This window comes from Lolium rigidum, chromosome 4 (assembly GCF_022539505.1).
Source record: "Lolium rigidum isolate FL_2022 chromosome 4, APGP_CSIRO_Lrig_0.1, whole genome shotgun sequence".
Classification (NCBI taxonomy): Eukaryota; Viridiplantae; Streptophyta; class Magnoliopsida; order Poales; family Poaceae; genus Lolium; species Lolium rigidum.
This window is the reverse complement of record NC_061511.1, coordinates 29825670-29844557: the sequence shown is the minus strand read 5'-3', so window position 1 is coordinate 29844557 and position 18888 is coordinate 29825670. Positions and strand designations below refer to the sequence as shown.

General features: G+C 46.0%; 2 protein-coding genes and 3 long non-coding RNA genes across 6 annotated transcripts; 2 read left to right on the top strand and 3 right to left on the bottom strand.

The window, feature by feature from the left end:
• Positions 1-4230: 4230 nt before the first annotated feature.
• On the top strand, positions 4231-5343 carry LOC124646827. Its single transcript, XM_047186878.1, has 3 exons — positions 4231-4740; positions 4834-5134; positions 5300-5343. The coding sequence occupies exons 1-3, from the start codon at positions 4231-4233 to the stop codon at positions 5341-5343; spliced, it is 855 nt and encodes a 284-aa protein (XP_047042834.1).
• Positions 5344-11017: 5674 nt separating this feature from the next.
• Positions 11018-16650, top strand: LOC124705518. The gene is made up of 4 exons (XR_007004053.1): positions 11018-11074; positions 14373-14487; positions 14615-14767; positions 15695-16650. It is a non-coding gene; the product is annotated as an uncharacterized LOC124705518 (long non-coding RNA).
• Positions 11754-13036, bottom strand: LOC124705516. 2 transcript variants are annotated; one of them, XM_047237222.1, is made up of 4 exons: positions 12890-13036; positions 12369-12795; positions 12214-12307; positions 11754-12056 (listed from the first exon to the last, which is right to left on the bottom strand). In XM_047237222.1, the coding sequence occupies exons 1-3, from the start codon at positions 13015-13017 to the stop codon at positions 12269-12271; spliced, it is 594 nt and encodes a 197-aa protein (XP_047093178.1). In that variant the 5' UTR covers positions 13018-13036; the 3' UTR covers positions 11754-12056; positions 12214-12268. The 2 variants fall into 2 exon arrangements, with proteins under 2 accessions (XP_047093178.1, XP_047093179.1); XM_047237223.1 differs by having other exon boundaries at positions 12214-12304.
• On the bottom strand, positions 13153-13598 carry LOC124705519. The gene is made up of 3 exons (XR_007004054.1): positions 13529-13598; positions 13345-13425; positions 13153-13265 (listed from the first exon to the last, which is right to left on the bottom strand). It is a non-coding gene; the product is annotated as an uncharacterized LOC124705519 (long non-coding RNA).
• LOC124705520 lies at positions 13751-16306 on the bottom strand. The gene is made up of 4 exons (XR_007004055.1): positions 15740-16306; positions 14661-14817; positions 13932-14204; positions 13751-13845 (listed from the first exon to the last, which is right to left on the bottom strand). It is a non-coding gene; the product is annotated as an uncharacterized LOC124705520 (long non-coding RNA).
• Positions 16651-18888: the final 2238 nt, after the last annotated feature.

Sequence of the window (18888 nt, the reverse complement as noted above, 5' to 3'; positions counted from 1 at the left end):
CATTGGGAATTAGACGGTTGCAACTTACCGCTTCGTGGTCGTCGGCTACGTGCGCAAGTGTGTGGAGTTGTGAATATCTTGCAGGGTTGAGAGCTGTTGCATTGGCGACAGGGACCAATCGAGAGATCTCGTTGCATCATACAAGTTATCATCCACTTCATCAAGTTATCTCCGATGTATTCATCACGTGATCATCATCACCACCGTTGCCCTTATCACTGTTCGGCGGTAACAACAGCAGCTGATTCTGATGAGCATGATGCGTGTTCGCCAGCCTTTCTTCGTCGTGCCTCGGCGGGGTGGCTTAAAGCCAGGCAAGAGGAGGAACATCAACCGGCATCGTCAAGCCGGCGCAATGCTGCTTGACGCTAACTACTTCAATGACGACGCGACTCATTCGCCGAAGGAATTTCGGCGTCGGTTTAGGATGAACAAGGAGTTGTTCTTGAAGATTGTCTACGGCGTCAGGGAGTACGACAACTACTTCATTGCCAAGCAAGATTGCACAGGTTTGTGGGGCTTCACCTCAATTCAGAAGTGCATTGCTGCAATGCGCTGTCATGCATACGGAGCTCCTCCAGATACAGCCAATGACTACCTACAGATGACAGAGTCGACATGTACAGAGACTCTCTACAGGTTTTTTAAAACCATCATAGCGGTGTTTGCTAAATACTATTTGAGAGCACCAAGAGAAGATGATACAGCTCGGATCCTGCAAAGAAAATGCAGCAAGAAGGTTTCCTGGGATGCTCGAAAGCATTGACTGTATGCATTGGGGTTAGAAGAATTGCCCTTTTGCTTGGCAGGGGATCTACAAGGGGCATAATGTTGAGTGCAGTGTCATTCTTGAGGCGGTGGCAGACCATGACCTTTGGATTTGACATGCATTTTTTAGCATGGCAGGAACAAAAAATGATATCAACGTGTTGCAGCGCTCTCCGGTGTTTGCCAGGCTAGCTGAAGGATAAGCCCATGCCGTGAATTTTGAGGTAAACGGCCACGCATACAACAAGGGTTACTATCTAGCTGATGGTATCTACCTGACGTATGGTACATTTGTGAAGACAATTCCCTCTCCAGCAAACGAGATGGAAGTTTATTTTGCAACATGCCAGGAAGCAGCACGCAAGGATGTTCAGCGTGCTTTTGGGGTGCTTCAGCAGCGTTTCGCCATTGTCAGGTACCCTACTCACTTGGTCTGAGTCTCAGATGTGGGGGGTGATGAACGTCTGTGTGATCATGCACAACATGGTCATTGAGAGCGAGCGCGATGAACCTATGCAGGATGATCAACCATTTGATTATCAGGGCCACTTGCTGAGGTACAATATCTACCCCAAGAATTTGCCGTTTTTCTTCATATGCACAATGAAATTCGAGATGCAGGTGTTCATGTACAACTTAAGGCAGATCTAGCTGCGTATTTGTGGGCGAGGAGAGGAGCCGCCAACAATGCATGATTTTATTTATATTTGTGTGATTGTATGATTTGTTTGGTTGTATGAATAATTTAAGTACTATTTGTTTGATTGATTGTATGAATAATTTAAGTACTATTTGTTTGATTGCATGAATAATTTAAGTACTATTTCTGTGATTGTATGAATTACTGAATATAGTATGAACAAAATGTGATTGATATGTTGTTTTAAAATATTGTAAAAAGAAAAAAAAAATTGGGGACGGAACAGCGTCCCCAAAATAGAGGATGCACTGCCGGCGCCCCCCATACAGCAGCACCGCCGACCCTGCCGGCGATTGTATAGGGTGCGCCGGTGGAGATGCTCTAAAATCTTATGAAAAGACAGCTACAAGATTTTTGTAGAATTAGTTCCTCTAAAATTTATTCCTATGAATCAAACAAAGTAGGAAATTTTTCATAGAATCTAAAGCCTGCATAATTTTTATACAAATTCTATGAATCAAAAGTGCTCTTAATCAGCACATAATATTTGGTCAAAGTCAAACTTTCTTTAAATTTGATTTATTATATATATTATTATTAGTTATAAATTATAAATATTATTAGTACCGTAATGCAATATACTATTATATTATTCATATTAATTTAATTAATATTTTATCATGAATAGTTAGCTAAAAAAATACGGAACACGAAGGGAGTACTTCGCTCCATCTATTGCTAGGACTGCGGCATATCTTACAAAATGGACTATTGTTATGAACGAAACCCTTTTGGACTTCGGAGTGCTTCCTTTGGATCATCATTTTTGGTGGCACTCCAACTATCCCCAAATCTCGTATTCTACTCTATTCGCTTTAGAAAACAAAACAAAAAATGATAGTGGATGCCCCCAACAAGCTTTGAAATAAAACGGGGAGCTCCTGCAAACCCAAGCCAACTCTGGTTTGAAGTTTAAGATTTTGGGTTGTACAGTTTATATTTTTGGCTTTTAGGGTTTAGTGTTTGGGGGATAGGACTGACCTCCGGCGAGCATCGATTGTGATCCAAGTTGAACTTTGATGGTCTCCATCGAGCGGTCGTGAGCTACTGTGAGCAGCGACGGACGACAAAGATGAAGTCTCATTCCACTTGGTGGTATTGAGGATATTTGGTAGGAAAGAGGGAGGTTCTATTCTCTACCTAATCGAATTTGATATCTTAATTAAATGGAAATTACTATCTGAAATGAAGTAATAGATCACTTGATTATGTATTGTTGATTGTGCTTAATTTAGGTAAGGTAAATGATCTACCTAACACGGCATATTGTGCGTCGTACTTATTTGTGTCATGATCAATGGAGTGGTCATGATAGTAAATTTTGGGCCGCCAATTAATATAGCAATATGTTTCTATCCGTGTCGTGCACGAGAGCTCGCCGTGGATATGTAAGTGCCGCGAGAAAAAAACGACGTGGCTGCACTTTCCTGGCATAGTTTTTCCTGGCGGTAAATGCCGCCTTAGCGCCATAGTGGCGATTAGGCGTGTGTCTTGGCGTTTATAATCTTCAAGGCCTACATGCGCTATTGTAGATGATATCAAATAAATATGAGTGAATTCCACTTTTTACCCTTACGTATTTGTGACACATATTACCCTATTTAGTGCAACTTTTACAAAAATATCTCATCCAGGAGTTTTTAAACATGGTTTTACCCCAATTTAGCATTTTGTTTGTTTTTGTTAGATAGGACCGGCGTATTTTGTCGATGTGGTGCGACAAAATGTGTAAATATCGGCCCTCATCTACGATTATGTTCAGAATTCTCTTATTCCCGTAATGATATTTTTGGAAGTAGGTAATCACCTCATAGCTTGCCGAATGAATACACACCGGAAATCGAGGGTCCAACTATTCTAAAATGCATAATCTAGATGATTTTTTATTCAACGGGACAATTAGTGTCACAACCATGGTTTCAAATTTCAGTTTCAGAAAAATTTCAGCCCCTGCTGAAATCACTGAATTTCAGTGAATTTCACTGATTTCGGTTTTCATTTCGGCCAAAAGGGTGAAATTTTCTATCAAAATTAATTAAAATATTTAAAAATTTCAAAAATATTTTGAATTATTTTTAGATCCATGTGTATTACTGAAATGACTGAAATATTTTGGCCGAAAGGTAATTATTTTGGTGTCCACCGAAATTACTGAAATTCAGTGTATTACGTTGAAATCTCAATGAAAATGAAATCCTTGGTCACAACTGCAGAATTACGGGGTAAAAAGTGGAATTCACTCGATAAATATTATTAGAAACATCAACAATTTACATTCATATTTTATGGATTTTTTTGTTGGTTCGGGTTGCTCATCAAGCATTTCGCTCGACATTCATATTTTATGGATTTGGTATTAGATGCTGCTCCTGATATTATTTCATATATATACGGTTTGTCAAACACTATAACATTTGACTTCGAACAAAGCTAATTAAAACTCTGGAAATTTTGGGAAAGAGTGAATATATAGTCCACGTTAATCATAACTCTTTTTGATCTTAATTATATAGATGGAGCTATCCAACATCTTTAATTTGACGTGAAAGTTAAAAGGGAACTGACATGCAAGTCCAGTGTAATGTAACACTGGACCTCAGTGAGGTACGTACGCCCGCTTCAAACACTCCCGCTGTGGCGCGCACGCAGTCCGGCCGTAACCACCGTAACTAACTCTGGCTTTCTTCCACCTCGCGAGAAACCAAGAAAAAAACCCAGCCCGACCCAGGCTCCCCGCATCCGTCGCTCGTTCGATCCGGCCGATGGAGGTGTTCGACGACGTGCATTTCGTGCGTCTCCGTTGCCGGGTGCGGCGGACCAAGTACCTGGCCGCCGACGACGACGGGCGGGGCGTGTGCCTCTCCAGCCAGCGGGCCGCGCACAACACGGTGTGGGCCGTGCAGCCCGTGGAGGGCGCGGTGGAGGGCGCCGAGGGCGGGCCCTTCGTCCTCCTCCGCGGCGCCTACGGCCGCTACCTCTTTGCGACCGACGTCCAGGCAGCCATGGGGCCCACCCACGGCGTCACCGCCGTGCAGCACGGCCGGCTGCACCCCAACACGCCGCGCGGCATGCTCTGGCAGGCCATCCGGCGACGCGCCTCCTTCGTCATGCGCAGCGCCGCCGGGAGGTACCTCCGCGCCAACGGAAAGTACCTCCGGTGGCGCGTCGCCGTCACCGTCGCCGGCGACGATGGCAGCACCATGTTGCAGTGGGCCGTCGAGGCCGTGCCCCTCCGGCTAGAGCGCCCCACCCTCATCGATCCCCCGCCACAGGTATATATATACGCATCGTCCGCCATTCTAGAATCTCATGATACCTCTTGTGTCACTTGTTGCATGCTGATCGATGGATCGGTTTTGCAACAGCTGATGCGGCGGCGGGGCGGCCCGCCGACGGAGCAGGAGGTGTCGCGGCAGATCCGGTACGTGCGCGCGGGCGCCGATGGGGAGGTCGACGAGCAGGGGTGGCGGACGGTGCGGATCAACACCAATAGCCTCATGCAGCTGCGGCTCACGCTGGCCAACCTGCTGGGCCAGAACAGGTCGGCGCTCCACACCACGCTCTGCGTCCGCGCCGGCGCCCACGCCGAGCTCTCGCCGCTGCTCATCGACCTGCCCATCAGCAACGAACGCGTCGACATCGTCATCATCACGCACGGCACACCAGGTGAGAGTGAGATTAGCATGTAAGATCATTGGTTCATTATTTGACCTAACATTTTGAGGAATAAAACATTGGCTATTCTGATCTGCATTGGTGGTTCATACATACCACTATATGCTCTTGCTTCTCACTACTGTGCTGACTAATAAATGTTTATGGAATTTCCAGTGGACAACTCATTGGTGTACCCAAATGTCGATGCTGTGGAGTGACAGTTTTGCAGAAAGGTGTGAAGTGAACATTATTAGGGAATTTTTGCACCATTCTTTCACCGCTACCATGATCGGCACTGACTATACTGAGGACTATCTAGCGATCGGTTTCCTCTCTTTTCATTCTGTTCAAGTGTAGCTAATCCCTCTACCGCTAGTGTACATGACTATAAGAATAGTTGGTGAGAGTGCTTGTAGAATACAGTATAATGATCAATACATGCTTTTGAACTTCATGGTAGTCCATGAAGACACTTACTGAATAGGCAGCAAGTAGCCTTGTGATTTTGCTCTGATCTCACAATCTAGTAGCTGGTAACAGTGCCACGGTACAATGCTGCCTGAAAATGATTGTATTTGAAATCAGAAGGTTGTCTTGAAATGAAGATCTGTCAATTCGAAGTGGTATTGCGTGTGCAGTTGATTTGATTTATATTTCTAGTGATCTTGTGGAGATGTAAAGCATAGAAAGAGACTGCTACGTGACTGAATGTGAAGCATTAATGCAGCATCTGAGGAAGAATCATCAATCTGTACATACCTTCGACGAAAATAGATTCTTCAGTTGTCCAAAGCATGGAATTTGAAACCTTGATGCAGAGGCCATGAGTTATCCTGCTTTTAAGAAAAACTAGGAAGCTTGGCGCGGCACCACGTCACGCCCTTAGCTGATAAATTGTTGGTTAAAATACAGAAGTGCCAATGTTGAAGAACGTTTGAAGTAACATAAAGAGGCACGGTTCAGAATTATTTTATACCCGCAAGCGTAGGTAATCGTGAGGGATGAAAAAGAGGGTAATGCGGACAAAAAACACCGGATGATTGTGAGGCGATGTAGAAAAGGGAGGATAGTATGGCAGTAGCCCTACCCAGCAGGTGTAGTGCCTGGAGCGAGGCAGCTGTAGTTCTCGGAGCGGAGCGCGTGGATAGTGTGTGCCGGCTTAGACCATCTCTAGCAGAGGCCGTAAATATGTGAACTCAAAAATACGAGTTCAGTTTACCGAACTCGTGTTTACGGGCCGGAAAATCGTTGTCATAGATTTAAATCCGTAAAAGTGAAACTGAAAGATGGAATTAGAAATGTCGCGGGTAAATTAGGCGATGATCATGTATATAGATGAATTTGATGCTCCGATTGAACATCGAAACTTACATAGTTCGAGAAATTAAACCTACAATACTTGTACACCGGTGATCGCTACTTAGTTAAGCAAAATGCGGGGATGAGGGCGTCGTCGTCGATGCTGTCCGCGATGGGGAGCCGCGGTGCGCGGCTTGAGCCGCCGGACGAGGACCCCTCACCGTCGTTGCCGTGCCTGGCCAGCTCTGGGGGCGTGAGCCTCCAGTTCGTTCACCGGCGGACGCTGCGCTTCCACGCGCCCTCCGACTTCTTCCATTCCCGCCGTTCCGCGTCGGTGCGGAACACGGGGGGACGCGGCGGCGAGTCTCCGCCGCCCAATCCGGCGCCGCGGCCTGCTGAGCCGCCACGGAAGGCCATCGCGCCAACGAGGAGGGTGGATCGGTGGCTGGGGGCTGCTCGATTGCTCGCCGGAAAAGGGGTAGGCGGCGGCGGAGGGAGTGGAAGCGGCGGAGGGGAGTAGGGTTTGGAAACCTACGGCCCATTTTAATGCGGGGCGACCGTTCGATTTCTCGGGGGCCCGAACTCGTTATACGGGCCAGGCCGCGAGTTCATGCTCCGTTCTGGCCCAGTTTTGGCCCGAACCTCTATTCTCGCCGTAATTATTCAGTTTCGGCCGCGAGTTCGGGCTCTGCTAGAGATGCGAGGAGACATGCAGTGAGATCAATTTTTTTCTAGAGCCGTTGAGAGTTAGTAGTACAAGAAATTCAATCACGAGATCGCCAGTCAAGGAATAGCGGAGAATACACATAATCATAAGACCGCCACGATCACGGAAATTCAAAAGGAAACATGGAATGCAAACAGCCAAACACCAATCACCTTGAATCAAATATTTCCTTGCCTCCTTATTAAGGTCAGATCAAACTAATCGTCACGCCCCAAGATCCCAAACCCCGACCTCCAATTCGACGGCCTCCTACACCATCTCTCTACCCTACCAATGGCGCGAACCCATCCATTTTCGATGGAGACAAGGTAGAATGAGAGGTGACCGACGTCCAGGGAGGAAGGGCCGAAACCCACACTCGCGAAAACAGCCCGGCGCCTCCCACAGTCCGGCGCAGAGGCGCCAAGATCGACGGCCGCGGGTGCGGACAATAGCGAGTTGGGAAAAGAGGTTTTTGAAGCGGTAGTTGTTCGCTGAAGCTCAATGTGCATCATCCTTTAAACTCAGGATTGGGAGATCCGGTCTGTTAGGCTACTTGCCCAACGTTATCTTGCTTTGTTGCATCGTCGTGCCTATGTCCGTCACCGTCCACCGGTGTGCCCCGCCGTGGGTGTTGCGTGGCAGCCACCATTTCAGGCAAAGTGTTTTAATAATTTTAAATACATTATGGCCATCTTTCATGTGTTTACAACATCCGTCACAGTTTAACAACGACATATAACAAACCAAATGTTGTAACGGTTATTGGTAACCAAAGGATTGCATAGCTTTAGATAAATTCATATTGAACAAATACATTCTTAAAACGTTATTGTGCAAACTCTAAATCATGTGGTCGTCCGATAGGGCCCACCATAGAAGAATTGTCCATTGATAACAGGACTAACAGAGTAAGTGTCTGGTTTGTTTGCATAGCCTGGAAAGTCGTGGTTCAAGAGCGAAGCTTTCCCGTTCCGATCAATAATCTCGATGTTGCTGAAGGACGCGGCCATGGCCATGCTATCATTTGTTGCAAGGTAGCCGCTACCCATGGGAACAAGACCCGTATTGCTGGCCACCACTACACCACCGATGTTGATGTGGGTCGCTCGATCTGCCAAGCCGCCAGTGAATAAAGATTTGGGGTAACGACCGATCAGCTTGGGGTCACCCTGGTTAAAACCGTAATGCACCAACCAGTCTCCCGATGTGCTATCCTGTATCATAATAAGCAAGTAAATGCAAGAGATCATATTAAACCGAACATAATTTTATATTCTAAGTGCCAAGAAAGTACCACTCTCTCAACCTACCTTAATGACTTTGATTGTGATAGTTTGCTTGGCACCCTGGGGCTGAGAAACTGGCGCAATGACATCACCAAGAGCTATGGGTGCACCGGCCTCAGGCTGGAAACCAGTAAGACAGTTGGTGTTGATGCAGAAATGTTTGTTCCCATCAACCTGCATTTAAAACAAATATTAGTTCTATATACATGAAAAGGTGGAAAAATCCAAGCTGACGAATCAAGAACACTTACCGACCAAGAAGCATATAAATGAGTACCTGAATCACCATCGTAAGTTCGAGGGCTAACCTGTAGCAAATCATTGACAACATAAGCTAGTGTACATATATACATAGCAACACTAAAAAAACATATATACATAGCATTGCAAATTTAAATTGAAGATATATCTAAATCTAGCAAAAAATAAGTCATGTATTTTAATGACAGCTGAGGGATATAAAAAGTAGCTAGGATAGTTACAAGATTACCTCCCAACCGATCTGGATGAAACTCAAACTGGTTGCTGCACCATCTCCTTCGTTGAAGATTCGAACACCGGCTAAAGAGTACTGGTCGCTGGTCAGCAAGAAGTTGACACGTCCATGGTCACGCTGACTCCATAGTACTCTCCCGCTTGCATCTCGTGATCTGCCGCCTACATAGGTCGTTAAAAAAGTGTGCAAATCAGGCCATATTAAATAAGGTATACATATTGCTATCTTTGCAACGAACTAAGGTAGGGGAGATGATATATACGTACGTAGGTATAGATAGTATCAGACTCAGTCGTATCCGCCAATCGTTGAAGCAATCGAGGTTGAACCAAAAAGCTTGTTTCGTTGTTGGACTTGTAGATCAAATAAAATACAATAAAAAGTTAGTGGCCAAAACATACAGTTAATTCTAGAAGGCACAAGGCAGACATAGTACCTTTTGGCTAGTTGGGTAGAGCCTTGCTGCATTGTTTCCACGGGCGAATAGCACGAGCAGCAACACGGCGAACAGAGAAAAGGAACCCATCACGCTCGATTGCAAAGAGATGAGAAGACAAGTCCTGCCACAATGAACAGCGCCGCACTTTATAGGGGTGGTGGCTTCGACGACCGTATCAGCGTCAATTCGTTTATTTTTGGCATGCGTGGATGCGATTCGATCTACTATAACTATATAAGACTAGTCATAATGGAAAGTATCATAGACTAGTATCGTACATATGATACTAGTTTATGATACAACACCTACAATGCATAGTATCATGAATTAGTATCATAGTTCTATCCTATTTAATGTTTTGTAGAATCTCAATGCAAATATGTGTACACGATGTGTTTACCACTAAAATTTCTAGTTTTACGTGCTATGATACGGTATCTACATATAATACTACTATCACCTCTCTCCTCATTAATTGATGTGTCACATAAGATTTTTGCTTACATGGCATACATGATACTACCTATGATACTCCCATTGTGGCTAGTCTAAGGGAAATGAATCTGGATACGCCATTGGCTCCCTGTCCAAGGCAATATATATGTCGGTATCTAGCTTACCATTTTTATACATAGACGTGCTACTCAATAACTTTATCCTGCTCCCAATAAATGTTAATCACGATACGCCATTGGCTCCTGTGCAAGGCAATATATATATGTGGGTATCTGGCTTTCCATTCGATATGTTATAACTACTAGGAAGTGTGCGGCGCGGCGCACGCCGCGCCCGTACTGTCTATTGTGTAGTAGGAAGATTATATTGTTGGTTTCATCGTGTGGAAGAAGAGAATGAGACATTGAGGATGAAAGTGGAGACGTTGATTAAAGGTTGGCGCCGTACTTTGGAGAAAATTGACATTACCTATCATCATATCATGTGTGTCCAGTCGACTGTTTTCAAGTATTGTGATTCCGGGGCTGCAGATCGAGCGTATTAGCAAATCGACAACTTTGCTTCGATGGAGTTCTTTGATGTAGGAGTTCTTTGTTGTGCAATCAAATAAATGGAACTGAATAAAGGAGGATATTTGTGTCAATACGTATGTAGAGGTAGTAGATAAGCATAAGTTTTTTACCTAAATTTCTTGATATTTAGGTTTTTGTTGGCTCATTAGTTGCTAACGTGTATATCTTTTTAGAAGGCAGCATATAGGCCTTTTTGGTTAGGCCCATTTAGACTGTAACAGTGCATTGGTAATGGGCTGGGGTTATCTGAAATAGAGAATTTCTTATGGAGTAGTCATTGAATCAGTGAGTTCTCTAAAAAAAATGAACCAGTGAGTGGATTATGTCCTAAGTCAGCGAAGGGAAAGTTTGGTCGACTTTCTCTTACCTTTCTCTCTCTTCTTGGCTGGATAAGTTTTTGCAGCAAGGCCATGGCTGATTTACGGTAGGCGTAAGAATGTGTACCACCGGTCCTCGTAATTTGGCCGTTCCCTTCTGGATTCGGCGGCGCATGAGCCGGCGGAGACAAATCGGAGAAGCAATCGGCTGTAGTCTTTGCTTGGCCTGTCTAGGGACTTGACGCAGCGGAGCACATAAGGCAAATGGAGCAAGGCCAAGGTGGTTCTTCTTTCTTCAGAAGACTGTGCGTAGGTGGAGGCAGGGAGCGATTGCTTGTCTTTCCTGCCCTTATTCGCCAAGGGATGAATGGCTCGGTATGCCTCTACTGCCTTGTTATTAAATTATTGAAATTATTTGTACTAATGTGATGGTGTATAGTTGTATTCTTTTTCTGCAATTAAAACTTGCTGGACCTTTGTATTGCTAGCATAATGGTGAACTCTGTGACGTAGTAGTTGTGTGTGCATATACGAATGTATAATTTTGAGAAATCGTATATAAAATTCTATGGGTTGATAGTATGATGTATGTAGTATTTTTTTATGATTTTTTTTTGTGTGCACTCTGCTGCTGCATATAAGGTACAGATTTTTGCACAAAATTATTGACATTGTTTTTATTTACTTTCCTTGTGCATATAAAATTCAGATTTTTCCACAAAACCATCTTGCCAATTCGTAATTCAGTTGTAGAACAGAAACATATCTGTCGTTGGATAGTACAGGAGACGCTACCGCTCTCTGTGTTAGATATACATTTCAGGGGAGTGGTAGCTGAATTGCTTACTGATGGAAGTGAAGAAGCAAAAAAGGTTACCTATCTCATCCTAATGCCATCAATGTTATGTAAAATATGACATGGAGAAGTGTAATGATGTGGTAGTGGATACGTGTAGTTACATCTGATGGAGTTGCTTGTATTTGTGTAAGCCACCAGTCAGAAGCAACGACAGTAAAACATGAAACGATAATATAGTTAGTAAGCTGCTAGCCCATTAAGTTCTAAGGCACATAATAACGAAAGGTTTACATACTGGATAATTAGGTTTACATACTGGATAATTATACATAGATAGTAGTACTGGAGGTCTGAAAAGCAAACTTCTACATATACAGTCTTAGGTATGCAACCCTAAGAGATTGCAGGGGTATTGATCTTGAGTAATATTAGGTGACATAAACTTAGGAGGCAAAGGTAGAAGGTTGGTATGAAGCTGCATCCGTAGGTGACTACTTCACTTATTTGCTTGATCGCCCTGATAGTGTGCTTGCCCTCGTTTTGTCATGCGACGGTAGTCTGTAATAATCAATATAAGATACATGATGAGTGAATGGTACTGTAATAAATGGTGTCGTGCGATGGTAGTCTGTAATAATCAATATAAGGTACACGATGAGTCAATGGATACTGTAATAGATGGAATATGTAGCTCTTTCGTAGCTTTTACTTTTACCTAAAAAGGGAAAGTTTACTTCTTTCCTTTGAACAGTGCCTTTGTAGGTCCCTTTTTATCGTCGTTGCTCTTCATTTTCTTTGCCTTTGTCCTGCTAGAAAAATACATTAGAAGATGTAGGATTAGTTTATTATATAGAATACTGCACTACCTACCTCATCCTCTTCAGCATCGATTGATTCAAGTACGTCTTTCGGAGGTGTTGCCTGTGAGGAGCTGCCTTCTGGGTGGTGGTCAATTGGCATAATCGTCTTGTCAGCTATTGCAGAGCTGATTTGGGTAGAAGGTTCCACCACTTGCACTGAGTCAGTCAGTAGATGCACCTTTGAGACGGTAAGGAACACTACTCCAGGATTAGCATCATAGGTTTCCTGGTCGACTTCCCAAGTGATTGTGCACTTCTTGCCTACCGCGGCAATAATGGCAGGAGGGACATAGTTAGGACGACCTTTAGTGAGTGGCGCAAGAAGATCTACTTCCTTGCCCGTTAGAGCCTCGGCGCAGTTGCCAAAGAATGTGAAGCGGCCAGTGACGGGTAGGTCTTCAGTGTTTGGCTCCACATCTACTGCACTGACCTTCAACCTATACATGTATAGATGTATTGTTTTTTAGAGCATGCATGCATAAGATGCAATTATTTATCTGACACTTGTTATTTGCTTGCCCATAACAATACCTGTAGCGCTCGCCTGATGTACGGCAGGTAGGGCATCTGCGAGAAGTTCCATACTGAACCATTTTTCTCCAGCATAATTTGCAAGAATAGAACCACCAATTGATTTGATTGTCCAAATTGGTAACCATTATGTTTAGCTTGTAATTGTTACCCTGCAAAGTTTAGTGCTACTTAGTTTGTATACATGTATGCATTAGTATATTGCTGGCATGATGATTGTCTAATTTGTACAATATGAGCAGTTGAGCACACATAGAGGCTTACCACGATAGCGGCGGTGTCTTGCTTGCATAAATCGTAAAGGGTTGTTTCAGTTGCTTCATTTTTTGCACCCACAAAGTCTTCCCAGTCTATTATGTACCGCTTATTTCCAAGACTGCAGAAAATGTTTTGTGTACATCCGGTTTACATATCTGTTAATAAGTCTAAGGAGTATAAGGTATAGTGTAAGTTACCTATCGCGAAGCATCTCTACTTCAGGAATAGGTATGTTCACGCGCCAGCGGGTTAGTGAAGTGCTTTGAAGCCTAGCATACCTAAGGAAAAACATGTTGTGTTATTAATGCTGACAATAAAAGTAAAAAATCTATAATATTAAACAGCTAAAACCGTCTGACAAAATTTGTAAGATTGATGTACCTTTAAAGAGGGTAACATTCATCCCCACGAACAGCATGAACACGTTTTCTTGCAGAGAAATCGGTTGAATGCCCTATTGCCCTCTGCATCAAACTTCTCGGATTGTTCTTCCCACAAGGTGACAATGGCAAGCTCACCACTTAGTGAGAATAAGAGATGTCAGAACATGTGATTTTTATACTACCTGGCTACCTGCCTAAAGCGAAATGAGCAGTGTATGCTATACCTTTCATTTTTTATGTAAATGTGTCTTCTTGATTGATCTCCTGTCTTTGATGGAATGACGTCTGAAACCATGGTCACCAGTCCGACAACATCTGAAGGTTGGTGACAAAAGAGAAAACGATGTAAGCGTGAGAATACAGTGTGATATGCAATACATGGTTTGTTTCTAAACAGTAACCTGATAGGATTTCCGGGTCGTCCACACGAGCCGGACATCATCAAAGGATTTTGCATCATACCCATATAGAGGAAAGTTTTCAGGCTCAAGCAGCATTTCATTTATCTTTGTGTTTTGTGAGATTCGGAACCTATGGCAGTGATCTGTTGCTCTATAACTGGTCCGGGGATCAACAATCATGAAGGACTCTAGTTTGTATACTTTTCCCTCTTTTAGTTTGTCCCTGAATTGATCCATACGGTGTTCGAGCAGGGAACCTTCTATGGTGGTACCCTGCAGAATAAGTACAGTTTAAGTGTACATTCGACAGGGAAAACAAAAAATTCAAGTAGAATATGCTGTTCTTGATTAACACTTATTGGCAAATGCATACTATTGTAAGAATATACCTAAAAGATAAAATGTGAAAGCGTATTTGATTGCATGCATTTTTTTTTGTAGTTGAGAATAGCTGAATGGATGGGATAAGTGTTCATGTGGGTATTGATGGAGAAATAAATTTAAAAACAAAGATGTCAAAGAGAGATGCTGAAGAAAACAGATGAAATAAGAAAAGGTATGTAAACATGTTTGTATGATTTTACATCACAGTCCTGTAAGTGGTATAATTATTGAAAGGCATATATAAGTTGGTAAATAACTGAATCTTAAGCGTTTACTAAGTGCATATGTCTCATGTGCAGGAAACAGAAAGAAGATAGATAACAAATGTTGGTGTGGAAGATGTACCAAATGATCAACAAACATGAAACCAATCTCATAGAGGTGGTTGTCTCTGTTCCGGTTCTCCCCTGACCGGGAAATGCGTACAACAGCACGCCTCGGAGATCCTCGAGGTTTGATATCTCTGACTGATGTTTCTTGCATTGTCACCTATGTAAATCTCCTGTAACATGAGATGATCACGAAATATTTGTATGCATAAAAAGTGTATAGTAAAGTAACATATCGATCAGCATAATGTATGAAGAATAGAGCATATGGTAGCAGGGAAATCTAGATGAGAAAATTAATGAAACCAACCATGAACAGATCAAATAGTAAGGATCCATGGGAATGAAATAAAATGAAAGGAAAAGTGTAACGCTAAAGCGTATGGAAATCAAACAGCAAGGAAACAGTAGGCAAGGCAATAAGCCTGGCAAGCAGAACTTACATTGCGTATAAATTGATGTAGTGACTGTAGATAACGTAATTACAAAGGAAAGAACTTTTACAATTTGGAAAGAAAATAATGGCATTATTTTGAAGATAGGAAAACAATTGCTGGTGACACGGCGGAGCTGCAAGATAGAACTTCTGTGCTGCAATAAATTTTCTCAGTTGCATAAAGTAATTATAAATAATGGATGAATGGGTGAAGGAGAATTAACAGTTGGCAAGACAAAATGCAACAGCCGGTCACGCATATCAGTGCAATACGCCTGGCAAGCAGAACTTACATTGCGTATAGATTGATGTAGTGACTGTAGATAACATAATTGCAAAGGAAAGAACTTTTACAATTTGGAAAGAAAATAATGGCATTATTTTGCAGATAGGAAAACAATTGCTGGTGATGTTCTGTTTATAACCCAAACACTGAATTCAGAGAAATACATATCGTGACGATTTCAGTTAAATGGAAAATTCAGAAGCCAGAAGGCTGACAATAATTGCGAAAACTTTACATACTTAAATAAATCTCAAGTGGTTGCTTGATCGATCATCTCGCAAACTACCGGTACAGCTGCATGCCTAATGGAAAAAGTATGATATTGCAGAGGTAGGGCAAACTAAAGGGAAGATAAAAGAGGAAGAGGTGGAACCTCTTCAACAGGACGCTTGCCTAAACTTATCTCTCGCCTCCGAGATTGTATGTCATCTAACATCGAAGGAGAGGCAAGAGATCGGCGGAAAGAAATGTCCGTAGAAGACCCAGTATGGTGTGGATCATAGGAAAACCAAAATGGTGGACAACAGGTATATCAGGCCCAGGAAGACGGACAGCAGAACCGGCAAGAGTAACACACATCGGAAGGAGTATCCTCGGAACGGCGCCCGTGCACGCAGAGAAGCAGAAAGGGAGAACGACCGGCCGCGGCGACGACCTGATCCCCGGCCTACACCTCCTCCGGGCAGTTGTATGGCAGACAAAGAAGCAACATAAGGTAAAGCAGGAGACCCAGAACCAGAAGATGGCCGATCGAACGCAGCAGCACCAGCTGAACCAACAGCTGAGGCAGGAAGAGCAGCAGAGGAGTCCCGCCGATGGCCGCGAGAACCCCGGCCGAGGAAGCAGCTGATCCAGGCCACGGCGGAAACGCAGCGCCGAAGGCACATGCAAAGGAAGTGGAGGCAAAGCCGGCGACGCGTATGACGGATGCACCGGCGAAGACGGCGGGTACGGCTAACCGCAGGCGAGCTGCTAAGATGATGAAGACGCGGCAAGAGCCGGCGCAAAGGCGGCGGTACAGGAACCGGGCGACCTCCCCAACGACCTGCAGCAGCATCCATGACCAAGCAGATTCCTGAAACAAAATAAATCGAGTAAGACGGGACAAAGCGGGACGCCAAACGGAGAAGAACCAGAAGGAAACGCTGAGATCAAAACCTGGAAAGGAAATCCAGCGACGGAAGAAAAAGGGGAGGAAAGAAAGAGCAGCGGTCTCTCCGCTGCAGATAGGTAGTCGTATGAACCGAGGAGAAGACGCATGAGGAAATTAGGTCCAGGAAGAAGAAAAGAAAAAGAAAAGACACATGAGGAAATTAGGTCCAGGAAGAAGAAAAGAAAAAGAAAAGACACGCAAGAAGGCACGTGGCGGAGAAGTGGAAACAGAAACTCCCGTAATCCATGCACAGCCGGTGGAGGCCGATTAAACCGGAGACGGAAGGTGTTAGAGATATATTAGGTAGTATTAGATGTCACGGGATTTGTATAGGATTTGTTATTCATTTCCTGTCTTATCTCTAGGAGAGCTTCTTAGCCTCCAAGTCTTGTACCCTATATATACTCGCTCATGAGGCGCAATACAACATCCAACATATTCCGTCAATCTCTCTCCCTCTCTATCCTTCTACATGGTATCAGAGCGGCGCCGACCTTGACCTAGCCGCCGCACGCGCTTCCGCCCGCGCCGCCCCCGGGGAGGTCAATCTCCATGGCCTACTCCGGGGGCCGCGCAACCCGTATGAGGGTTCGTTCGCCGATCCGTTGATCCGCTGCCCTGGAGTCTTTTTTTTTCCAATCTGTAGATTGGTTTTCTTTTTTGCTCCGCCGGTCGCTCGACCGGCGTTTTTTTTTTTTGGTTTTACCGATCATAGATCGGATTGAGTCGCCCACCGCCGCCGTCATCACGCGCCTCTACTCCAACCTCGGTGTCGACTCTGCACCGGCTCTCCTCCATCATCCGCCCTACGCCGGCCACCGCGGTCGACTCGCTGGCTGGCTGTAGCGCCTGCCTTGGCAGGCTGCCGCGGCCGGCTCGCCCGCGTCGTCAGCGCCTCGGCTGGTCCGGCCCAGCAGCCGGTCTGACCGGGACTGTGGCCGGCTGGTCCGGTCCAGCAACCGGTCTGACCGGGACTGTGGCTGGCTGGTCCGGTCCAACAGCCGGTCTGACCGGGACCAGGGCCGACCGGGCCGGTCGTAGAGCCGGTTGACCGGGCCTGGCACCGCCTCCATCGACCGTGCGGCACGGCTGCACGCGATGCACATGGGACGCCGTTTGCGTCGCAGCCGGCCGCCTTCGCCTGCACGGTCTCCATCGCCGGTTCGTCTTCGCCGTCATCGCCCAGGACATCAACGACAACGTCGCCAACGACTCCGGCCTGCGGCGCGTAGTCTACGCCATGGCACGTGTAGCGCCGCCGTCGGTCTGATCAACCGACCCCGCACACGTCTCCGCCAAGCACGTCCCCGAGCACGCGCATACCACCGATTGAGCATCGGGTTGCCGCTGCGTCGCCCCTTCGGGTCGCAGCGCCGCCGCCTTTGGTCCACGCTGCTAGCCAACGACGCGCCTTCTGAGGCACGTACATCGCTGGTGGCGTCCCGCCGCTGCACCGACTCGCGCCCTGCAGCTACGCCGGCCCCTCAGGCCGTGGCGTCGCCGCACGCGGTCGCCTTCGCCGTCCCCCGCGCGTCGATGTCCGAGGCCACCACAGCGCCGCCCCTTCGGCGCGGGTCGTCTCCATCCGCGCATGGTCTTCGTCACGCCGCTGGGTCTTCCTCGCCTACTTCGTGTACCGCCGCCGCGCCCCCACCCCAGGTCGCCGCTGGGCTAGCCAACCACTTCAGGTCGCGCTGAGCTCGCCGACCACCGCAACGCCCGTCTAGGCGTCCAGCATGACCACCCCTGGTCACCGCTGGGTTAGCCGCCTTCTACGTCTTCGTACACTACAGCTTCGCCGCTAGCGTCCTCGCCTCTACCCCGACTACGTCACCTGCTACTCTACTCCGACACCCGTCGTCGAGACTCGCCTCTTCCCCGACTACACCACCTGCTCCTCTTCTCCGACACCCGTCGTCGAGACCTCCTCTACTAGTCTACTCCGACATGGCGCGCACTTTGTAATGTTCCCTACCCTCGCATGCCCGGTACTGGCAACACCGGAAGTGCCTTCGTCCCCCGACACGTTCCCGAGTCTGGCAAACTCGCGCCGGACGTCTCGTCTTCATCGGCTTCGACAACGTCTTCTTCGGCATCGCCTCTACGACTGCCTCGACCGCGTCACCGACTTCTTCTATGTGTACTCGGTTCTGGCAAAACCGAAGTATGCCTTCGTCCCCGACGTGTGCCTGGTTCTGGCAAAACTATGGTTGCACTTCGTCCTCGACGGCTCGGACTGCATCGACTTCGGCATCGACAACCTCCACGACTGCCTCGACGCGTCTCCGTCACTCTCCTCGCGCATTACGCGCTTGCGGCTACATCGACACCGGCACCCGCCCACGACATCGACCACGGCAATCCCTCGC

Bases quoted from the DNA above. Each gene is read 5' to 3' on its own strand.
- LOC124646827 (XM_047186878.1), top strand. From the start codon at position 4,231: ATGGAGGTGTTCGACGACGTGCATTTCGTGCGTCTCCGTTGCCGGGTG. The intron at 4,741-4,833 runs GTATATATATAC...GTTTTGCAACAG, and splicing joins TCATCGATCCCCCGCCACAG to CTGATGCGGCGGCGGGGCGG. The intron at 5,135-5,299 runs GTGAGAGTGAGA...TGGAATTTCCAG, and splicing joins CATCACGCACGGCACACCAG to TGGACAACTCATTGGTGTAC.
- LOC124705516 (XM_047237222.1), bottom strand. From the start codon at position 13,017: ATGGTTACCAATTTGGACAATCAAATCAATTGGTGGTTCTATTCTTGC. The intron at 12,796-12,889 runs GTATTGTTATGG...ATACATGTATAG, and splicing joins ACATCAGGCGAGCGCTACAG to GTTGAAGGTCAGTGCAGTAG. The intron at 12,308-12,368 runs GTAGGTAGTGCA...GTATTTTTCTAG, and splicing joins TCGATGCTGAAGAGGATGAG to CAGGACAAAGGCAAAGAAAA.